The following is a 24,816-nucleotide window of genomic DNA, read 5'->3' on the forward strand; positions in this document are numbered from 1 at the left end:
ACAAAAAACAAAGAACCCAAATGAAAAATGGGAAGAACACCTAAACAGACATTTCTCCAAAAAAGAAATACAGATAGCCAAGAGACACATGAAAAGATGCTCAACATAACTATTCAGTTCAGTTGCTCAGTCATGTCCGACTCTTTGCGACCCCATGATTCGCAGCACGCCAGGCCTCCATCACCAACTCCCAGAGTTCACTCAGACTCGCGTCCACTGAGTCAGTGATGCCATCCAGCCATCTCATCCTCCGTCGTCCCCTTCTTCTCCTGCCCCCAATCCCTCCCAGCATCAAAGTCTTTTCCAATGAGTCAACCCTTCATATGAGGTGGCCAAAGTACTGGAGTTTCAGCTTTAGCATCATTCCTTCCAAAGAAATCCCAGGGTTGATTTCCTTCAGAATGGACTGGTTGGATCTCCTTGCAGTCCAAGGGACTCTCAAGAGTCTTCTCCAGAGAATGCAAATCAAAACTATAATGAGGTACCATCCCATGCCAGTCAGAATGACCAACATTAAAAAGTGTACAAAAACACATGCCAGAGAGGATGTGGAACAAAGCGAGCCCTGCCACACTGCTGGTGGGGATGTAAGTTGGCGCAGCCACTATGGGAAACAGTATAGTGGTTCCTCAGAAAACTAAAAACAGAACTAAGAGGCGCTCTAGCAGGCCTACTCCTGGGCATATATCCAGACAAATTATAATTCAAAAAGATATGTGCACTCCTACCTTCACAGAAGCACTATTCCCAACAGCCAAGACATGGAAACAGCCTATGTGTCCATCCAGGTGGATGGCTAAAGTCATGGAACTCAGTCATAGAAATGAATGAAATAATGGCATTTGAAGGAACGTGAATGCAATTAGAGATTATCATACTAAGTGAAGTAAGTCAGAAAAAGAAAGACAAATACCATATGGTATCACTTATATGTGACAACAAAAACTGCATAAACGATCCTATCTATGAAAAAGAAACCGACTCACAGGCATAGTCAATAGACTTGTGGTTGCCAAGGGGGAAGGTGAATGGGGGAGGGACAGACTGAGAGTTTGAGGTTAGCAGATGCAAACTATCACACATAGAATGAATAAACAACAAGGTCCTACTACACAGCATAGGGAACCATATTCAATATCCTGGAATAAACAGCAATGGAAAAGAATATAAAAAATATATGTGCATAACTGAGTCACTTTGCTATATAGAAGAAAAATCAACATTTCAAAAAAAAAAAGAACAGATGCCACAAATCCCACTGAATTCACAACTCTGTTTACTTTGGTAGCTGAAACTAAAATGGGACAGCAAATAAGAAAGAAGGAAAAGGATGTCTGTTTGAGGAGGACACTGTCAAAGGTAAGAATAGTATCCAACAGCTTATTAGCAGTGGGAAAAAACAAAAACAACTCATGCAGAACCAGAACTTCTTAAAGGAGTAGACTGAGACTACTTAGTGTAGGAGTAAAGAACCCAACTTAACATCAAATGCTCCTAGGGGCTTTACTATATAGACATACACAGCATGGTAATTAATGTTCATTCTAATGACATTCAACAATCAATAAAATGGTACTTTCTCTTCAGAATGCTCTATATAAGATTTTGGGTAAATAATAAATTTTCTAAGATCCCATTTTAAAAACAAGCCCTAAAGATAGTTTTAGCATTTAAATGAGAATTAATTTATACCAGACAATTTATTTGAAAAACTCATTCTTTGTCAATGCCAAATAATCTTATTGCCTTAAAAAAGCCCCTCAAATTCATAAAACCCTTTGACCAATAAAACAGAATTCCTAATTTCTTCTATTCTCATGTTTATTATAGAAAAGGTAGCATTTATCTTTGAAATACCAATGAAGATTACAATTAGAGTAAAATGATGGTAGAGAATCCGCCTGAAATGCAGGAGACCTGGGTTTGGAGAAGAGATGGCAACCCACTCCAGTATCCTTGCCTGGAGAATTTTATGGACAGAGGAGCCTGGCTGGCTACAATCCATGGGGTTGCAAAAGAGTCAGAAATGACTGAGTGACTTCACTTACTCATTCTCTATAGAAAAACTTGGAACATGAATTTCAAGTAGTCAACTGATTGTCTTTTTCCTCTCTTTGCAATTCTCTTCACTTAGCAATTAAAGACTTCTGAAAATCATATGTCAAAGTGAAGACATTTAAACAAGCTTTAATCACTGTTATTACCAAATTAAACTGGAAAGCAGTATTATGGAAAAGGTTTTATCTATTCATAAATAATGTATCTCTTGGGAGGTCAGACCAAAAAGTTAATGACATGAAAACTTAATTCCAATTTCATATTTCGTACACAGAATAAATTACTAAAATTCACCCTGTTCCCAGGTGGCTTCCCAGGTGGCTCAGGGGTAAAGAATCCATCTGCCAAAACAGGAGACTCAGGTTTGATTCCTGAGTCAGGAAGATCCCCTAGAGAAGGAAATGGCAACCCATTCCAGTATTCTTGCCTGGGAAATCTCATGGACAGAGGAGGCTGGTGAGCTACAGTCCATGGGGTAGCAAAAGAGTTCAACAAGACTTAAAAACTAAAACAACACCTCTGTTCTTATTCTTACTACCCATGAAGCATTGCGTTGATTTATATCTAATACTGAATAAGGAAAAACACTCCCTCCCCGTTTCTCCTTTTTTCTCACACTATCACACTCAGACATTTCTGACACAGATGTATAGGTTTTTTCACTTATCCAGCAATTCTCTGACACCAGGTGGGTGTCAATTAATTCAGATCTATATGGAGGTAGCATCAGATTCCACAGGTTAAGTGCTCAGTCCCACAAGACTCCCCTGCTCCCCCTACCACCCCAATTCAGATGCCAATCACAAGTCCCAAGTTGCCACCTATACTTCTGACTGGCTGACCGTAAATCAAGAATTCCAAAGACCCTCTCTTTGGGTTCAATAATTTGCTAAAATGGCTCACAAAATTCAGGGGAACACTTATATTTATTAGTTTACCATAAAATGATAAGATAAAGGATAACTAAGAACATTCAGACAGAAGAGATGCACAGCAGAAGCTACCGAGGAAAGGGAACAGAGCTTCCATCCCTTGTCAGGCATGCCACCCTCCTAGTATCTCCATGTGCTCAATAACTCAGAAGTTTTACAAGCTCTGTCCTTTTGGGAATTTTACAAACATTTCATCACTTAGGGATCAGTCATTAACTCAGTCTCCAATCTCTCTCCCCTTCCTGGAGGTTAGGGGAAGAAGGCTACTGCCGAAAGTTCCAATCTTCAGATCTTGGTGTGGTCTTTCTGGTGACCAGCTCCCATCATGAAGCTATCTAGGAACCCACTAAGTACTGCCTCATTAGAGTAAAAGCCACTCCTATCACCCAGGAAATTCCAAGGGAATTAAGAGCAATGTTAGAAACCAGGATCAAAGACCAAAAACTTAGTGCTCTTATTACTCAGGAAATTACAAAGGTTTTAGGATCTCTGCACAAAGATTTTAAGATTTACTGATCTCTCACTGGGCAGAGATCAATAAATACTTTTTCATAGCTACATTATTTAATCCTATTTAATCTTCGCTACCTGAGAATTCCCACCTTATGGGGGAAAAAACCTCAAACTCAAGTGGTTAAGAGATTTAGGTTAAGAAGCTAATAACGTATATATTCTGCTTGGTCAGTTGTGTTGGAAAGTTGTATATGTGTGATACGTCTAAAATCGATGTCTGAAAACTACCAAAAAGTCTTATAAAATCTTGACTTTAAGGTCAGTATGGCTTAATAAAAGTAAGCTAGGGAAAAAATGGTAAAAAATAAGAGACAGTCAGTATTGGAGAGCAATGACTTTTAACTATGGTCTCAACTGGTAGCAAAATCAATTTAGTTAGACCAAGAAAACAATTTTCTATTTTACTTCACTAAAAATAGTATGGGATAGAGTACTAAAAAATGTCTTATACAATGAATGCAGTATCCCGGGTGGTGCTAGTGGTAAAGAATCCACCTGCCAATGCAGGAGATGAGGGTTCAATCCCTGGATCAGGAAGAGCCCCTGGGTTAGAAAACAGTAACCCACTCCAGTACATTTATTCATAAAATTCCATGGATAGAGGCACTTGGAGTGCTACAGTCCATGGGGTCACAAAGAGTCAGACACGACTGAGTGACTATTACACTGGGCTTTCAAGGTGGCGTAGTGGTAAAGAATTTGCCTGCCAAAGCAGGAGACATCAAGAGATTTGCATGGTGCCATCCCTGGGTTTGAAGACCACCTGGAGTAGGAAATGGCAACCCAGTCCACTATTCTTGCCTGAAAATTCCATGGGCAGAGGAGCCTGATGGGCTACAATCCATGGGGTCACAAAGAGTTGGATATGCCTGAGTGACGGAGCACATACAATAATGGTAGTGCTGTTTCGGGAAATTGTTGCTTCAGATATATTCATGTTATATGTGTATACTGATCTCTCAATTTAAAATATTATTTTATACAGTGAGTCATAAAGCCTGCCTGTAGACCACAGTGAGGATCCTAGACATTATTCTAAATGTGACAAGACTGGAAGCCAGTATAGAGAGGAAAACAACAGGGACATGACAAAATCTAAGTCCTTTCCAAAGACTACTTTAACCTTCACAGAAAGTACTTACTAATTCAAATGGGAAGGTCAGTTTAAATAGGGAAACCTGGTGAACACCATGAAATCACATTTAATGCCACAACAGAAGAAAAACAGTAAATATCAACCAAGGGCCTCCTAATGTGATACACTGGAAACATTATTTATATAAGGTTCCTGGAAAAAATGCAAACCCAGAACCTAACCTCAAGGAAGCACTGGAAATAGTCTACAAAAGGTGGAAAACAAAGTCAGTGTCATAAGGCTGCCTGGTTGGATGTTCCAAACTAAAAGAGACTACAGAGACACCACAACTCGATGCAATATGACACATGTGATTGGATCCTGAATCAGGAAAAAAAAATTGCTGCAAAGAATGTTACTTGAACAATTGGTAAAATCTGAATATGAACTCTATATAAGACAAAAGTATTAATGTATATCAATGTCGAATTTCCTGAATTGTATTGTATTGCAGTTCTGTAAGAAAATGTCTTTTTAGTATATATGTGAGGCACTGGGGTAAAAGGGCATGGTATCGTCAACTTACTCCTGAATGTTTAAAGAAAAAGAAATGGAGAAACAGAAAAAATGTGGCAAACTGTTAATAATTACTGAAACCTAAGTGAGGGATACGGTTACGGGCTGAGTTGTATCCTCTCCCAGATTCATATGTTGAAGTCCCAAGCCTCAGCACCTCAGAATGTGACTATACTTGGAAAGATCTTCAAACAGGCAATTAAAGCACCAGGAGACTAGTTTTGCAACAACTGCTGAAGGACCTTCTCCAAATGGAAAAGAAAAGGCCACAATTACAAAAAATATATTAATAGGATAATACACCACAATCCAGTGCAAGTTATCCCAGGATTGCAAGGATCAATGTGAAACACCGCAATAACAAAATGAAGAATAAGATGCAGAAAAAGCTTTTGACAAAATTCAACACTTTATGATAAAAACCCTCCAAAAAGTGGGCTGAGAGGGAACATGTCTCAACATAATAAAGGCCATAAATGGCAAACCTACAGCTAACATCATGCTCAATGGTAAAAAGTTAAAAGAATTTCCTCTAAGATCAGGAACAAGACAAGGATGTCCACTCTCTCTCCTTTTATTCAACACAGTTTTGGAAGTCCTAGCCATGGCAATCAGAGAAGAAAAAGAAAAGGTTTCCAAAATGGTGAAGTAGTAGTAAACTGCCACTGTTTGCAAATGACATGATACTATACATAGAAGATCCAAAAGAGGCTACCAGAAAAGTGCTGAAGCTCATCCATGAAAGTTACATGATACAAAATTAATAAAGATACATTGCATTTCCATACACTAACAAAGAAGGGCTCAATGCAAAGATGGGCTCAATAAAGGACAGAAATGGTAGGGACCTAACAGAAGCAGAAGATATTAAGAAGAGGTGGCAAGAATACACAGAAAAACTGTACAAAAAAGATCTTCACGACCCAGATAATCACAATGGTGTGATCACTAACCTAGAGCCAGACATCCTGGAATGTGAAGTCAAGTGGGCCTCAGAAAGCATCACTACGAACAAAGCTAGTGGAGGTGATTGAACTCCAGTTGAGCTATTTCAAATCCTGAAAGACAATGCTGTGAAAGTGCTGCATTCAATATGCCAGCAAATTTGGAAAACTCAGCAGTGGCCACAGGACTGGAAAAGGTCAGTTTTCATTCCAATGCCAAAGAAAGGCAACGCCAAAGAATGCTCAAACTACCACACTATTGCACTCATCTCACATAGTAGCAAAGTAATGCTCAAAATTCTCCAAGACAGGCTTCAGCAATATGTGAACTGTGAACTTCCAGATGTTCAAGCTGGTTTTAGAAAAGGCAGAGGAACCAGAGATCAAATTGCCAACATCCGCTGGATCATGGAAAAAGCAAGAGAGTTCCAGAAAAACATCTATTTCTGCTTTCTTGACTATGCCAAACCCTTTGATTGTGTGGATCACAATGAACTGTGGAAAACTCTGAAAGAGATGGGAATACCAGACCACCTAACCTGCCTCTTGAGGAATCTGTATGCAGGTTGAAAAGCAGTGGTTACAACTGGACATGGAACAACAGACTGGTTCCAAATAGGAAAAGGAGTACGTCAAGGCTGTATAGTCTCACCCTGCTTATTTAACTTCTATGCAGAGTACATCATGAGAAACGCTGGACTGGAGGAAGCAAAAGATTGCCGGGAGAAATATCAATGACCTCAGATAAACAGATGACACCACTCTTATGGCAGAAAGTGAAGAAGAACTAAAGAGCCTATAGGAGACAGGAAGAATAAAAGAAAAGCAGGCCCCGGCAAGGGCTGCAAAAGAAATTTATAATTATTGATAAACTGGATGCTATAACACATGAGACTCTTGTAACAAGTCCAGAGGAAACAGTTCGTAATCTTGAAAACAAGATATGATCTTGTTTTCTCAACTGGCGTCTCAGAGTCACATCTTTTACGTATCTGGTGGAAAGTCTACAGATAAGAATATTAGTTTTACTGTTTCCTAATTACTCAATGGTTAATGATCACTTTGTTCTTTTTCCCTGAAGGCCACATGAGTTACATAGTTTAACTCCCTGCATATTCTTTCATTCATGGCTGAAAGTATAATAAAGCTGGCTTGGATTCAGTTTTAGCACCTTCCCCTTAAAGCAGTGTTGGTCCCCTGATCCTCGCTTTTCTGTGAATTCTTGTGTCTCATTTCTCATTCTCTCACCATATTGTGGTTTCAGAAACCCTGCTTGTCAAGCTGGACTCAACAGAGCCTCTTGATGAAAGTAAAAGAGAGTGAAAAAGTTGGCTTAAAGCTCAACATTCAGAAAACAAAGATCATGGCATCTGGCCCCATCACTTCATGGCAAATAGATGGGGAAACAGTGGAAACAGTGGTTGACTTTATTTTGGGGGACTCCAAACTGCAGATGGTGACTGCAGCCATGAAATTAAAAGACACTTACTTCTCGGAAGGGAAGTTATAACCAACCTAGATAGCATACTAAAAAGCAGAGACATTACTTTGCCAATAAAGGTCTGTCTAGTCAAGGCTATGGTTTTTCCAGTGGTCATGTATGGATGTGAGAGTTGGACTATAACAAAAGCTGAGTGCTGACAAATTGATGCTTTTGAACTGTGGTGTTGGAGAAGACTCTTGAGAGTCCCTTGGACTGCAAGGAGATCCAACCAGTCCATCCTAAAGGAGATCAGTCCTGGGTGTTCATTGGAAGGACTGATGTTGAAGCTGAAACTCCAATACTTTGGCCACCTGATACAAAGAGCTATCTCATTGGAAAAGACCCTGATGCTGGGAAAGATTGAGGGCAGGAGGAGAAGGGGACAACAGAGGAAGAGATGGTTGGATGGCATCACTGACTCGATGGACATGGGTCTGGGTGGACTCTGGGAGTTGGTGATGGACAGGGAAGCCTGGTGTGCTGTGTTTCATGGGGTTGCAGAGAGTCGGACACAACTGAGCGACTGTACTGAACTGAACTGAACAAAGAAGGACCAGAAAGAGAAATTAAAGTAACTATCCCATTTACCACTGCATCATGAAGAATAAAAAGCTAGGAATACCTACCTCAGGAGACAGCAGACCTATACTCCAAAAACTGTAAGATGCTAATGAAAGAAATCAAAGATGACACAAGAGATAGAAAGATATATCAATTTTCTTGAATTGGAAGAATCAATATTGCCAAAATGACCATACCACCCAAAGCAATGCACAGATTCAATGCAATCCTACCAAATTACCAATGTCATTTTTCATAGAGCTAGAACAAAAAAAAAATCTTAAAATCTGTATGAAGTTACAAAAGACACTGAGTAGCCACAACTACCTGGAGAAAGATGGAGCTGGAAGAATCAGTCTATACTGCAAAGCTACAGTCATCAAAATAGTATTATACCAGTACAAGAACAGAAATATAGATCAATGGAACAGGAGAGAAAGCCCAGAAACAAACCCAAGCAGCTATGGTCAATTAATCTACAATGGGAGACAAGATCTTTCCAGGTTGCTCAGGGGTAAACAATCTGTCAGCCAATTCAAGAGAGGAGGGTTCAATCCTTGGGTTGAGAAGATTCCCTGGAGAAGGGACAGGCTACCCACTCCAGTATTCATGGACTTCCCTGATGGCTCAGATGGTAAAGAATCTGCCTGCAATGCAGGAGACCTGGGTTCGATCCCTGGGTCAGGAAGATCCCCCAGAGGAGGGCATGGCAACCCATTCCAGTATTCTTGCCTGGAGAATCCCCCATGGACAGAGAAGCCTGGTGGGCTACAGCCCATGGGGTCGCAAAGAGTCAGACATGACTGAGCGACTAAGCACAGCACACATAATGTATTAACACAGAAAACAGCACGATCTTCTTGGGCCTCAAAAAACAGCAGGGAAGAAAGAGGTCTCAGGAACCTTTTGGGCTTTCCTGGTGGACAGACAATAAAGAATTTGCCTGTAATGCAGGAGACCCGGTTCAATCCCTGGGTGAGAAAGATCCTCTGGAGAAGGAAATGGCAATCCACTCCATTATTCTTGCCTGGAGAATCCCATGGACAGAGAATTGGGGTCCATGGGGTCACAAAGAGTCAGACACAACTGAGTGACTTTCACTTCAAAGGAGACAAGAATATACAGTGGAGAAAAGACAGTCTCTTATAAGTGGTGCTGGGAAAACTGGACATCTAAATGCAAAAGAATGAAACTAGAACATTTTTAACACCATATGCAAAAATAAATTCAAAGTGGATTAAAGACCAAAATATAAGACCAGATAATATAAAAACTCAGAGGAAAACACAGGCAGAACACTTGGACATAAATTGCAGCAATATCCTTTTCAATCTGTCTCTTAGAGTAATGGAAAGTAAAAGAATAGTTTATTATTTTAAAATAAATAAGAAATGGAAAACAAAAATAAACAAATGGAACCTAATTAAACTCAAAAACTTTTGCACAGCAAAGGAAACTACACACAAAATGAAAGGACAGCTCACAGGATGGGAGAAAATATTTGCAAACAATGCAACCAACAAGGGATTAATCTCCAAAATTTACAAACAGCTCAGGCAGTTCAATAGCAAAAAAACAATCCAATCAAAAAATGGGCAGAAGATCTAAACAGACATTACTCCAAAGAAGACGTACAGGGAATTTCCTGGCAGTACAGTGGTTAGGACTCAGCAAGCACTTCCACTCCCAGGGGCCCAAGTTCAATCTACGGTCAGGGAACTAAGATCCTGCAAGCTGTGCATTCAAAGGAGAGAGAGAAAAGAAGACATAGAAATGGCCAAGAGGCACATGAAAAGAAGCTCAGCATCACTAATTATTAGAGAAATGCAAATCAAAATAACAATGAGGTATCACCTCAAACCAGTCAGAATGGCCTTCATTAAAAGTCTAGAAATAATAAATGCTGGAGAAAGTATGGAGAAAAGGGAGCTCCCCTGCATTGTGGGTGGGAATGTAAACTAGTACAGCCACTATGAACAGTATGGGGATACCTTAAAAACTAAAAATAGAGCCACTATATGATCCAGCAATCCTACTCCTGGGCAAATATCCAGAGAAACTCATGGTTAGAAAGGATACATGCACTCTGGTGTTCACTGCAGCGTTGTTTACAATAGCCAAGGCATGGAAGGACCTAACTGTTCATGCACAGATGAATGGATAAAGAAAATGTGGTACATATATACAATGGAATATTCCACTAAGAAGAATGAAATAATGACATTTGCAGCAACATGGATGGAGATTATCATACTAAGTGAAGACAGAGAAAAACAAATACATCACTTACATGTGAAATCTTAAAAAATGACACAAATGAACTTACTTAGAAAACAGAAAACACTCACAGGTTTAGCAAACAAACTACGGTTACCAAAAGGGAAAGGTGGGGGAGGGAGAAGAATTTGGGAGCCTGGTATTGACAAATACACACTACTATATTTAAGGCAGATAACCACCAAGGACCTACTGTATTGCACAGGGAACTCTACTCGATATTCTATAATAATCTAAATGGAATGCAAATTTGAAAAAGCATAGGTATATGTATATATGTATATGTGCAACTGAATCACTTTGCTGTATACTTGAAACTAATTTACAACATTATAAATCAACTCTGACAGTAATTACAAAAAAAAAACACCCCTCAACTAGTTAACCTAATACAACCTGACCTAACACAAATTGAGGTCAACCAACTACATCATGTACACATTTTCAAGTATAAATGGAAAAACTGCCTACAGAGACCATGTACTGGGCTATACACAAGTCTGAATAAATTTTAAAAGACTGGTTATCTCTAATAAGCACAATGAAGTTAGTGAGAAATTAGTTTAAGAATACACACACACATCAAAAAAGTCCCTACTAAATGGGAAATTAAAACACCTTATAAATAAGAATGGATCAAAGAAAAGAGTAAAGGATATTAGAAAATATGTTAAGCTGAAACAAAATAGTGTAACTTATCAAATTATATGGAACCGAGTTTAAATGGTGCTTGAGAAAAATTTATTGGTTTAAATACATTTATCAGAGGAGAGGTGCTACAAACCAATTACCTATGTTTTCACCTAAGAAGCTAGAAAAAGAGGAATAAACTAAACCCATAATTAGTAGATAAAATAGTAAGAGAAAAATGAATAAAATACAAAATGGAGAAATAATGTTAAAAAATCAATGAAATCAAAATAGGTAACTTAAAAGATTAATAAAATTGATAAATTGATATAAAGGCTGACAGAAAATAGAGGAGAGTAAACATATAACGAAGTACAAAAGAGGAGCCATTACTACAATTCTATAAACATTAAACAGACAATGAGAGAGTATTTTGAAGTACTTTTGCCTATAAATTCAACAGCTTGGATGGGATGGATTAATATATGCAGGACAACAATGATCATTACAAGCTAAAGAGGAAACAAAATCAGAATGGCTCTGTATCTACTAACAAAGCTAACCTCAATTAAATCCCTTCCCACCAAAAAACTCCAGGTACAGGTATTTTCAGTGACACATTTTACCAAACACTTAAAGAGCAAATAATATCCATCCTATACAAACTCCATCAGAAAATAAAACCTTTCAATTCAAGAGGATGGAATTACTGTTATTTGAAGAAAAAAATTACAAGAAAATCACAGACTAATATCCCTTATGAATATAGAAATAAAAATCCTTAAAATAATGCTTTCAATTTTTTTAAATTAAATGATAAAACTGAACATATTAACAGAATACAAGACAAAATTCACATAATCAAAGCACATGCCCAAAAAAGTACTTAAATTCACCAAAATTCATGATTAAAAAGATAAAAATCTCAGCAAACTAGACAATAGGCGAGTTCCTCAACCTAACATATGAAAACCATAATATCATATTTAATGGTTAACTATTCAATCTTTCTTCCTAGGACCAGGAATAAGACAAAGAATTTTACTCTCATCATTGAAATTCAACATTGCATCTGATGTCCTACTTAGCACATTAAGAAAAAGAATTTTAACTATCTTTATTCAGTCATTATCCTGTACATAAATATACTTATCTACCAAAAAGCACTAGAAAAAGAGAATTTATAAAAGTTACAATACAAAGTCAATGAACTTTACTTCTGTGTAAAAGACAAAACATATTGGAAATATAGAGAAGTATATGCTAATTACAATAGCTTCCATAATATGAAATAATGGTATTAAACTGAACACTAAATACTTCAAAATATCGCCAAGAAACATTAAGACAAACCTAAGTCAATGGAGACATACAATGTCCACAAATGACACAAAATTATTAAGGTATCGATTCTCAAAGTTGGCCTACAAATTAAATGCAATTCCAATAAAAATCCGAGCAAATATTTCTGTACAAATTGAAAAGCTGACTGTAAGTTTTTCAAAAACAAAACCAATTTAGGAAAATAAAAACAAAGATCCAAGACTAGAACTATCTGATAGCAAGACCACTACAAAGCTATAGAAATCAAGCCAATATAGCACTCTCTAAACAAGGGATCAGCAAACGTTTACTTAAAGGGTCAGACAGTAAAAACTTCATGGCTAAGGGCCATATGGTCTCTTTTAAAACCACTCACCTGTTTGTATTATAGTTTTTATTTCAACAAAACTCTTTTACCAATGGGGTGGGGGCAGGTAACCAGTAGGTTCTTATCCTGTTCTAGATATGAACCATTTGCCACAGATGTGTATTACAAGTATCTCTTCCTCACTGCAAGTTTCCTTCTATACTCTCATAATATTATCTTTTGATAAACAGATGTTCTGAATTTAGATCCAACTGAACACTTGTGTTTTTACACTGTTTATATGCCCTGTCCAAATAATCTTTACCTACTTGAAGGCCACAAAAATTTCTGTTTTCCTCTACACACTTGTATAGACATGCAATCCATCTATAATTGATTTTTGCATATGGTGTGATGTAAATGTCAATAGATTACTTTCTTATGGCTATCTAACAGACTAAAGCCATTTATTTTGATCATCTTTCCCCCCACTATATTGCAGTATCATCCTTGTCACATATCAAGGATGTGCTAATTGTATTCATGTGTTAGATTTATTGTCCGTAACAACAAAGAAACTGCATTTTTTAATCAAGTATTTATCAAATCATCCAGCTAGAAACATGAAGACTTTCTGTTATCTGGAGTGTAAGGGGCAATCTCCCTGGGAAAAAGATTGGAGAATAAAGAAAAAAGTCCTCTAAGTGGGACTTGGCACTTAAGATAATTTCTGAAAATATCCTTGTACTTTATAAGATTTCAGATGAAAGTTTATTAAATATTCTATCTAAAACAAAACATCTAAGAATATCTTCCCATAAGATGCTCTGTATATATGAATTCATATTCTAAGAAAAAATGGTCAGTCAAGTAACAATCTCATTGATACCTCAAGTGTTAAGTCACTCAGTCATGTCTGACTCTTTGTGACCCCATGGACAATAGCCCACCAGGCTCTTCTGTCCATGGAATTCTCCAGTAAAGAATACTGGAGTGGGTCGCAATTTCCTTCTCCATTGATACCTCAAGGGAAAGGCTAAATTCTAGTGGACTGAGGGCTTGATACTACGTAGAAATTTTAAGAATCAAAAAGTATGTGATATGCAACTAAAATAATCTTTCTTTGCAGAGAAAAGAAGGTAAAAATGAACTGAAGACAATTTCAAATAGGTCCATCACAGGTAACATCAATAATAACAATTGGCAACAAACAATTGACATTATCTATTGTATTTTCATAACCCTGAAAGAAACTGAAGTGCTTTCATTTGAATCACACTTATGACACCAGCATTCCCATGATACCCGAACATTAACTTGTAAAAAAACCAATTATTCTAAAAATTCTTGCATTTCTGCACATCTTTCTGGCAGAGGCACTAATGTGTTCTAGACTACTATCTCATGGTGGTGATAGAACAACCAACCTTAGAAGATAAATGGTCTCCCTCCAGAGCAAAAATTAGACTTGTTAGTAAACAAGTAGCATACTCTTTCTCTCCTGAGCGAAGTAGACAAGTTTTCTGGCTACCTCCATATTACACTGTGAGAACTGGGGCTCCGGGACTGGTCCAAGTGTTGATACTCTAGCTAATGTTACTACTGTCAGTAATAAAACTGTCCTTTCTGACCCAAGTCTTGAGTTTTTTACCAGCATCTATGAAACGGTGGCAGACTAACTTGTTAGGTTACAGGAAAGTTAAAAATCTCAAACCTACTGCCATTTTGGAGAGAATGGATGCTGACAGAGCCACGGCTCTCTTAGAAAATATGAGGGCCTTATGGTTTAACTTATACAATCCGAGTGAAGTCTGTGGGGACTGGTAACAAACATGCAGATCAAACTGTACAGTAAATCAGGCAATGAATAGTCCCCTCCTTTACTGCCTGGTAATTAGGAAGAATTGGGGACAGGGGTGCAGACTGCTTCCAGGGAAGAAGCTGATTCATAGTCAGCTGCTTGAATGGTGCTCTGGTAGTTGCTAACTCTTCCAAAAGAGAACACCTCTTCATCAGTCTAGTCAGATTCAGTAACAACTAGCAGTAGGATATGTCTCCTTCCATTTTCAGACACCGTAACAGAGATATACATCTACTCTGATCATGAAAGCAGGGGAATTATTACATAGCTTCATTTCTACTATAGTCAAATTTGATGTAATCAATAAATTATAAATTCAGTACCCCAAGGAGCTTGAAAGCTGGAGAACCACTGATTTAGATACTTTCTAAATGTATTTCCTTCCTCTATAAACTGAGCCTACTCTTAATATCTTTTTGAAAGAATTAGGATACAGAATACATGTAATTTCTATTTTTCTTAATGACATTAATCTAAAAGAATTATTTCCTGTTTGTACTTCCTCTGCTTACTGTCTCAATGACTTATAAGTTACAAATATTCTTTTCAGATGTTTCATTCTCATGTTTTAATCAGTGAATGACAAACACCACATGATCTAGAAAATTCACTGTAGTTTAATATTTTAAAAACATCCTATTCACCTTTTGATGGTTCAAGGCTATATTTAATTTGATCAGTGTTGCCTGGCAGTAATAAAATGCAAGGCACTTACAAAATTTTAAGTTTTCTAGTAGTCATATTAAAAAGTAAAGAGAAATGGGATATATTGATTTTAATAAATGTATTTTACTTAACCTAATCAATTATCATTTCAACATGAACATTCATATAAAAGTCATTATTAATAATATATCTCATATTCTTTTTTTCATGCTAAGTTTTCAAAATCTTGTTGTATATTTCACACTTACAGTACCTCTCAACTAGCCACATTTCAACTGCTTGAAAGCTATGTGGCTAGTGGTTAATGTTTTGGAAAAAAGCTTACAGGAAAGTTAAAATAATTCATTTTCAACTATATCTACCTTCTGATTTGAGCTTTACACCCCAGAGATCACATCTCATTACTTTTCTTCTTCAATTCTGAAATTTAATATTTCTCTTTATTATGTTGCTACATATATGCATTTAACATTTTACTTTCCAAATGCCAAATTCTAACCCTGATTTACATTTCATTCAGGGAATTTATATTTTGGAAAACCTGTCACTTACAATATAGAGTTATGACCTTTCTGTTTTAGTACTTCTCCTCCTCCTCTAAAATTAGGACATATACTGACCTTTCCATGTATAGGTAATTTCAAATTGTCCGAAGTCATGACAAATGAAATAAAGAAGAGAAACTTGAAATAAACACTGCAAAAAAGAGTACAAATTACCCAAGTATTTGAAGCCTAAAATGGATGTACTACTGAATAGCCACAATGCTAGAGCCTCCTTCATTCCTTTCCCCAATGACTAGCCAAGTAGTAGCTCTTGGGTATAACAAGAAACTATTTTTGTACAAGCTACATTTAACCACCTAGACCTTGATTTTCACACAATACACTGACCTACCACATCTGTTTTTTTAAAGAAGATGGACTGAGTATTATTTGTTGGAGATGTTCCAGTTATTATCAGTCCACTTATTCCCAAACATCCATGTTTATGCATTTTTATTTCATGGAATCTTGGCCTATATTCATAAAAAGTGACTAATAATAGAAAAGTCAAATGCTTGTCATTATACAGAAAAACTTTGGCCTCAAATTTAACTCAACTGAGATACTGGTTCAAGATAGAAATGAAAAAGGATACTGACTCACCTCCTCCCATGAAAGAGGGGCAGGCTTTTAATTCAACACCCATCTAGGAGCCTCCTGAAATACACTTCAGGGACAGAGGCCAGAAAGCACCATCTCCTGCACGCTCCCTCTGCATCTCTTCAGAGCACCAGTATCTCCCAGAGAGAACCTTGTACATACATCTGGTGCCCCTGCTTTCCCATCTAGTACCCTGGTTTTTGTGGCTGCCGCCCAGGGGATGCTCACTGTTGGCCTGGGTCTGGTAGTCAGTGCGGCTTGTGTTCCTGGTACCGTGGGACTATAGCAATTAGAGACAGTTCCTGGTTGGCTACCACTATCAGGGCTTAATGCAGATGGCAAGATACACTCCAGTCCTTCTGTGAAAAGGACTCTGCCTGTCCTAGAGCTTCAGAGTAGCAATAGGCTTCTCGGGTGACCTATCTAAAAGCTTACTGAGTTGTTTTATGGAGGCTGAGGCCAGTGGTCGCCATCTTTGCACATTCCCTCTGCCTTACTCTAGGTCACTGGTATTTCTAGGAAAGGAGCTTGTATACTCATCTGGTGCCCCAATTTTTGTGACTGTCGCCCAGGGTACACCTCTAGATCATCTGGCTCTGGTGTACGGTGGGACTTACGTCTGCAGTCCATAGGACTGTACATATTTGCATACTTTAAAAGCTGATGTCTGAGGGTCTGGTTTCCAATCAGACTGAATTCAGGTGCTGACTGAGATCCTCCATTTTGGGACGCTAATAGGTCTTGCCACACCCTCAACTACTGAAAGCCAAAATAAGATGCTTGGACAATCACAAAGTTTGAGAGGCAACAAAAAACTAGGGGCAGAGTGCAACAATTAAGTTTCATCTCCTTTATAAGACCACTTCTTTAACTAGGAGAGGTGGCTATTTTATTTAATGGACAGAAACCAACACAGAAAGTCAAGGAAAATGAAGAAACAGAGGAATATGTTTCAAAGGGAAAGCCAAGATAAAACCTCAGAAAGAGACCTTAATGAAACAGCAGTGATTTAACTGATAAAATAATTCAAAATAATGGTCATAAAGATGCTCACCAAGACTGAGAGAGGTAGGAACAAACAAAGTGAGAACTTCAATAAAGCTTTAGAAGATAAAAGAAAGTGTCAAATAAAAGTCACAGAGCTGAAGAATGCAATAACTGAATAAACTAAAGATGAGAAGACACAAAAGGATCATTGAGGTCAAACTTAGGATAGTTCAACTCACTCAATCAGAGCAGCGAAGAGGAAAAACAATGAAAAAGTGAAGACAGCTGAAGGGACGACATCAAGCAGACTAACGTTTACACCATGGAACCCCAGAAGGAGAAGAGAGAGAAAGTGACAGAAAACTTTTTGAAGATAGATTGGTGGAGATGTTCCATTATTTGGGTAAGAAAACAGATAACCAGACCCAGGAAGCCCACAGAGTTCCAAATATGGAGATCCCAAAGTTGGACCCATAAGACACCTTGTAATTAATGTGTCAAAAGCTAAAAGGTGGAGCAAGAGAAAAACTTTTTACATACAAGGGAACCCCATAAGACTATGAGCAGATTTTTTCAGCAGAAACTATGGAGGCCAGAAGGAAGCAGCACAATACTTCAAAGTGCTGAAAGGAAAAATCTTCCAGCCAAGAGTACTCTACCTGGCAAAACTGTCATTCAGAATGGGAGGAGAGAGAAAGAATTTTCCAGACAAGCAAAAACTGAAACAGTACATCACCAATTGACCAATTAATGTCAATGAAACTTCTTTAAGCTGAAACAAAATGGAGCTAATTAGTAAAAAGAAAACCATAAAAGTATAAATCTCACTGGCAAATATACAGAATATAGTAAAATTCTGAATAATCTAAGTGGTAAAGGGTGTGGGTTAATTTATAAAGATAGTATGACAAAAGTAGTAAAAATAAAGAAACAATAATTTGCTGAGGGATAAACAAGATAAATGGGCTTCCCTAGTGGCTCAGACAGTAAAGAGTATGCCTGCAATGCAGGAGGCCCAGGTTCAGGCCCTCGGTTGGGAAGATCCCCAATAGAAGGAAATGGCAATACACTCACAGTATTCTTGCCTGGAAAATCCCAAGGATGGAGGAGCCTGGCAGGCTACAGTCCATGGGGTCACAAACAGTCAGACATGACTATGCAACTAATACACAAACAAGATAAAAAGATGTAAATTGTGAGATGAGAAACAAAACATGGGGTAGGGGTTGTAGAGCTTTAGAACTGTTCAAATTTGTTATAAACTTAAAATAGAGTGTTATAAACATAAGTTGTTTCATGTAAGCTTCATGGTAACCACCAACCAAAAACCTCAAGTAAATATAAAGAAGATAAAGGAATCTAAACATACTACTAGAGAAAATAATTTAATCACAAAAGAAGTAATCAATGGAAGAAGAAAGGAAAAGAGCAACTGCAAAACAGAAGATACACTATTAAAAATTACTTTAAATGTAAATTGATTAAAATAAAACCATCAATCAACAGAGTGGATGAATGAACTAAAAAACTTGAACCATTTATATGTTGCCTATAAGAGACTCACTGCATATAAGGAAACGTGAAGACTAAAAGTAAAGAGATGGAAAAAGATATTCCAGGCAAACCAAAACAAAGCGGAGGTAGCTCACTTATATCAGACAAAATACACTTTAATACAAAGACTACAATAAGGCACAACAAAGGTCACTATATAATAATAAAAGGGTCAGTCCAACAAAAATTTGTACGTATTTATGAACCTAACATAGGAGCACGCTTGTCTATATAAAGCAAACATTAACAGACCTAAAATGAGAAAGGGTCAGCAATACAATAGTAACAGGGGACTTCAATAAGCCACCTTCACCAATGCACATATTATCCAGACAGAAAATTAATAAGGAACTATTGGCCTTAAAAGATACATTAAACCATATGGCCTTAATAGATATAAACAGAACATTCTACCCAAAGGCAACGGAATAAACATTCTTTTCAAGCATGCATGGCATATTCTACAGGATAGATCATGTTAGGCTAAAACACACGAATTAATAAAACTGAATAGTATCAAGATCTTTTGCGACCATAAAAAACTTGATATCAACTATAAGACAAAAACTCAAACATTTGCAAATATGTGGAGATTAAATTCAATGTGAATTCAATACACCAAAACTTATGGAACACAGCAAAAGCAGTTCTGAGAGGGAAATTCATACCAATAACTGCCTACAATAAGAACGATCCCAAATAACCTAACTTGTACATCTCAAGGAACTAAAAATTAACCAAGTTCAAAGTTAGTAGAAGGAAGGAAAACAAAAATCCAAGTAAAAATAAATGAAATAAGAGACTTAAAAGACAATGAAAAGATCAATAAAACTAAGAATGGATTTCTTGAAAAAAAAAAAAAAAAACACGAAATTGACAATGCTTCAGGCAGATGTGCCAAGAAAAAAGATAAATGAAATCAGAAATGAAGGAGACATTACACCTCATACCACAGACATTCAATGAAGTATAAGAAACTGCTATGGACAAATTATATGCTAACAAATTGGACAACCTAGAGGAATTGAACAAACTTACCAAAGCTGAATCATGAAGAAACAGAAAATCTGAACAGGCCAATTACTAGTAAGGAGTAATCAAAACATCTCAACCAAAGTCCAGGACCAGGTAGCTTCACTGGTGAATTCTACCAAACATCTAAAGAATTAATACTAGTTTGTCTCAAACTCTTTTTGGGGAGGGGGAAGAATAGGGGACGTGTTCTAACTAATTTTGCTAGCTCAGCATTACCTTGATACCAAACCCAGACAATAACACCACAAAACAGGAATCTACACACCAATATCCCTGATGAACACAGATGAAAAAAATCAAGAAAAGCCTAGCAAGTCAAATTTGATACATTAAAAGGATGATACAACACAAAGCGTTTAATTATTCCAGGGCTACAACGATGGTTGAGTAGTTGCAGATCAATAAATGCAATCATATACTATGTTAACAAAATGAAGAATAAAAATCATACTATCATCTCAATAGATGCAGAAAGCACTTGACAAAATTCAACGTCCCTTTATTGAAGGGTTTATTGAAATAAATCCCTTGTGTGTTTATTTAAAAACCCTCAAGAAGAAACTTAGCCTAACATAATAAAAGACATACATGACAAGCCCCCATTTAACATCATACTCAATGGTAAAAAGTTGAAAGCTTTGTTCTAAGATCAAGAACAATGATAGCCACTCTTCCCACTTCTATTAAACATACTATTGAAAGTCTTAGAAGAGCAATTAGGCAAGAAAAAGAAAAGACATCCAAATTGAAAAGAAATAGGACTGTCACTTTACAGATAGGATATGATATTGTATCTACAAAACACTACAGATTTCACCAAAAAACTGTCAGAACTAATACACAAATTCAGTAACATTGCATGATACAAAAATAAACAGGCATCTGTTACATTTCTGTATACGAATAATGAACTATCAGAAAGAGAAATTAAGAACATAACCTTATTTACAGTTGTATCCAAAAGAATAAAATACCTAGGAATACATTTAATCAGGAGGTGAAAGTCCAGTACACTGAAAACTGTAAGACATGGTGAAACAAACTGAAAACATAAATAAATATATTCAGGGACTGTAAGAATTAATAATATTAATATGTCCATATTACCCAAAGCAATCTACAGATTCAATGCAATCTCTCACAGAAATAAAACAATCCTAAAATTTGTATGGAACCACAAAAACCCCAAACAGCTAAAGCAATCCTGAGAAAGAGAACAAAGCTGGAAGCATCATGTTCCTTGACTTCAAACTATAATGCAAAACTATAATAATCAAAACAGTAAAGTATTGGCATAAAAACAGATGCATAGATCAATGGAACAAAACAGACAGCCCAGAAATAAACCCATCTATATCTGGTCAATTAATTTATAACAAAGGCGCAGAATACATTATTATACTTAAATAAGATATTAACACTGAACTCTGATTAAATATTTAAAGTATGTAAAAAATGCTGCAATATTTAATTAAACAATGAGGGATTGTTTATTATATATTTCTTAAAGATAGGATCTGCTTATATAATAAGTCTGTCATTCATGCTCTATGGGAACACATTTTATTCAGACTGCAGTGGTTTAGAATCTTGAAATTATAATTTATGATCCTGGTATTTAGGGAAAATTATGGTGAAACATCCTGAAAGTCCACAGATCTAGTTTCTAATACTGGCTCTATCTTTGATCTCATGTAAACCTCACCTACTATAGCCTAACAGATCTGCAAAATAAAAAGATGAAATACAGTTCTACAGATCCAATTTTTTTCAAAGTTAGAAGGATTATCCCTGTTTATTATGTATTATAATTCTTCCCCACTCCTGATGTACATTTCTATGACACTGAGAAGGTCCACAGCTATAACACTTCACCTTCTATAAATCCTTAAGGAGTAAAATGACATTTGGTTGGTAAATTTAAGAAGAAAATTCCGAGTATATTCTTCTCGGCTCTATCAACTTTTTCCTCTAGGGAGCTAGAGACCTCAGAGAATAAGATGCTTCCACTGCCCCACCAGAGTCAGCCAGATCTGGTTTGGCACTGCCTGTGACTAAGGTTAGGTGCTATTTGCTAAATTCTAGGATTTAGTCAGCAGATGGGGCATTTGTACCCTAATTTGTTAGTAATAAAGGTTTTATTTCAGTCCCCTTCTATTAGTCCTTGGTTTTAACTTATAGTATGTTAAACAAAGGAAATAATGAGCAGTATCATTAACTAGATGTCTCTCAGTAACCAAGATTAAACTACTGATCAACACTACTTAGTACTACTATACTACAATGAAGTAAAATTCTCAGAGAAGCTAAGCTAAAACAGTCATGTTTTACGACATCTAAGATCAGGTGCCTTCTCTATAAAAGTTAGGCAGGAAGCAGTATCTGAAAGTTATAGCTCCTAAGACTATAAGTTTAGGAGGAAAGGCCAGATTCTTCAAGAATAAATAGTCTACAGTTAGTCAAGGTTCAAGAGTTTTTCATCAGTCATACTTAGAAAGATTTTCTAAAATCTAACCCAAGGCAGTAAGAGTGTGTAATGGCTCTTTACTCACAATAAGGGAGTTATCTATGGGATTATGTCAGAACTAAAAAACATCTAAGAAGCAAAATGCCAAGAAAACCTAACAACTTTGATCATCTGGGCTTTGGATCAAGTGACCAGAGTGCATAAAACAATATGATCAAGAACTCTGTTCAATTAGAGGAGTGACTGAAAAAGAACAGGAGATATGAAAGTACATGCAAATTGACTGTCACCAACAAATCAGTCTAAAAATGTTTTTAAGCACCTATCAGAATCAGGACCCTTGGCAGGTGTTAGGTACACTGTGGTAAGCAAAATGTTATCTCTGTGCTTTTCAGAAGTTATTCGTGTTATATGTTGATGGGGTGGAGAGCACAGTAGATGTAGAAATTAACCTTAAGAGTAAGTAATTTTGGTATAAGCTTTAATGACACCTTTTTTCTACCCACTGATCTTGTGCAATTCCACATCACTTCTCCACACAGGTACAATCCAGAAATGCTCCTTTTTATAATTCCTTTGAGTATCATAATATCCAGCTATTAGTTTTAAAAAAGTTAAGTATCTAAAAAATATTACAAAAGGACAGTGAATGAAAGGAACAGTTAGATATTAAGTTGTCATATATTGCAGGCACAACTACAAATAAAAAACATGCACAGAAAAAAAACCACTGAAAGATATCACTATGCAGTAGTTCCAAACATACAACATTGTTTAATTACGGGTGATAGTGTGAAAAGATGGCTACTTTAGGAAATGAAGGAATTTGTCACAGACAGTAAATGCCAATCAATCTTTGCAAAATAGTATTTAGTCAGTCACTTATCATTTCATCTGAATAACTTCTCTCTATTCACAAATTTTTATAAATATCATTATCAAGAACTTACCACATGAGTAGTTTTTAATGTATTGCCATCAAATCTGCATAAACTGAAGTTCTCTTCAAAGAAAATATCACATTCTTCTAACTCTTGAGCATTACAAGGAGGTTTATCTTTATCTGGATTTGGATTCTTGGACCAGAAAAGAAACAACAATAAGAGCATTAATGTTTTCATATTTAAAGATGTTGAGATTACAGAAATAATGAAATATTAAATTTCAGACTCAGGACCAATAAAAACTTAAACAAAAATAGTCACAAAAATAACAGACTGACAGAATCAGCAGAAAAAGATATGAAAACAGCTATTAGAAACAAGTTTTATATACTCAGAGATATAAAGAAAAACAAACATTGAGAAATACAGAAGATATAAAAAAAGAACTAAACTGAAATTCTAGATATAAAAATACAATATCTGAAGTGGAAAACAAAATAGATGGTACTGACAGCTGATTAGACATGGCAGAAGAAAAGACAACCAGTAAGTCTGAGTCTACTTAAAATGCAAGTCTCTCTAAAATAGTAATATGTGCTGCGCTGTGCTTAGTTATTAATCAAGTTGTGTCTTTGACTCTACAATCTCATGGACTGCAGCCCAAGAGGATCCTATGTCCATGGGGATTCTCAGGCAAGAATAAGTGGGTGGCCATTCACTTCTTCAGGAGATCTTTCCAACTCAGGGATCAAACCTAGGCCTCCCACACTACAGGTGATTCTTTACTGCCTGAGCCACCAGGGAAACGCTGGTGAAAGTTAAGAGAGTCCATCTAAAAATGAAGCACAGAGAAGACAAAAACTGAAAACAGACACAGAAAATAAGAATCCCAGTGACCTATGGAACCATATCAAATGGTCTAACATATAAGTATTTGGAAGGATGCAAGAAGAATAGAAAAAAATTTGAAGAAATAATGGCAATTTTGTTTCAAACTTGATGAAAATGATAATCTTACAGGTCAAAGGATCTCAAGCATAACAAACATTAAGAAAAAAATCACAGTAAGTCACATTACAATTAAATTGCTGAAAATAAGAAAAATAAAATCACTCTCTTTGTAACAAAGAGAAAATTTTAAAGTGGTCAGAAGAGGAAATCATACTACAAATAGAGGAACAAAGTTACAAATGACAGTTGACTTATTAGAAACTATACAAGCCAGAAAACAGCGGAGAGTATGTTTGAAGTTCTGAAACGTAAAAAACCCTGCAACAGTGTCTTACACACTTAAGAAAAATAGCTTTAAAAGAAGAAAGGCATGAATTTTTGCATATGTATGTCTGCAGAAAAACAAATGAATTATCCAGCAGAAAGAATTTATCCAGCAGAACTACAATGCAAGAAATGATAAAGAAAATTCTTCAGCAGGACAAAAATGACATCAGATGGAAATCTGAATCAACAGTGTGAAAGAGGAAATGACAAATATTTGGATCAATGCAAGACTTTTCCACACTGCATTTTTAATCTCTTTA

General features: G+C 36.5%; 1 protein-coding gene across 1 annotated transcript in view; it reads right to left on the minus strand.

The window, feature by feature from the left end:
* The window catches only part of NUDCD1 (NudC domain containing 1), a 90,662-nt gene that overhangs the window by 12,830 nt on the left and 53,016 nt on the right, over nt 1-24,816 (minus strand). The window contains exon 8 of the mRNA XM_005689154.3: nt 23,345-23,470. Within this exon, the coding sequence (XP_005689211.1) occupies nt 23,345-23,470 (126 nt within the window). The remainder of the gene's footprint in view (nt 1-23,344; nt 23,471-24,816) is intronic.

This window comes from Capra hircus, chromosome 14 (assembly GCF_001704415.2).
Source record: "Capra hircus breed San Clemente chromosome 14, ASM170441v1, whole genome shotgun sequence".
Lineage (NCBI taxonomy): Eukaryota > Metazoa > Chordata > Mammalia > Artiodactyla > Bovidae > Capra > Capra hircus.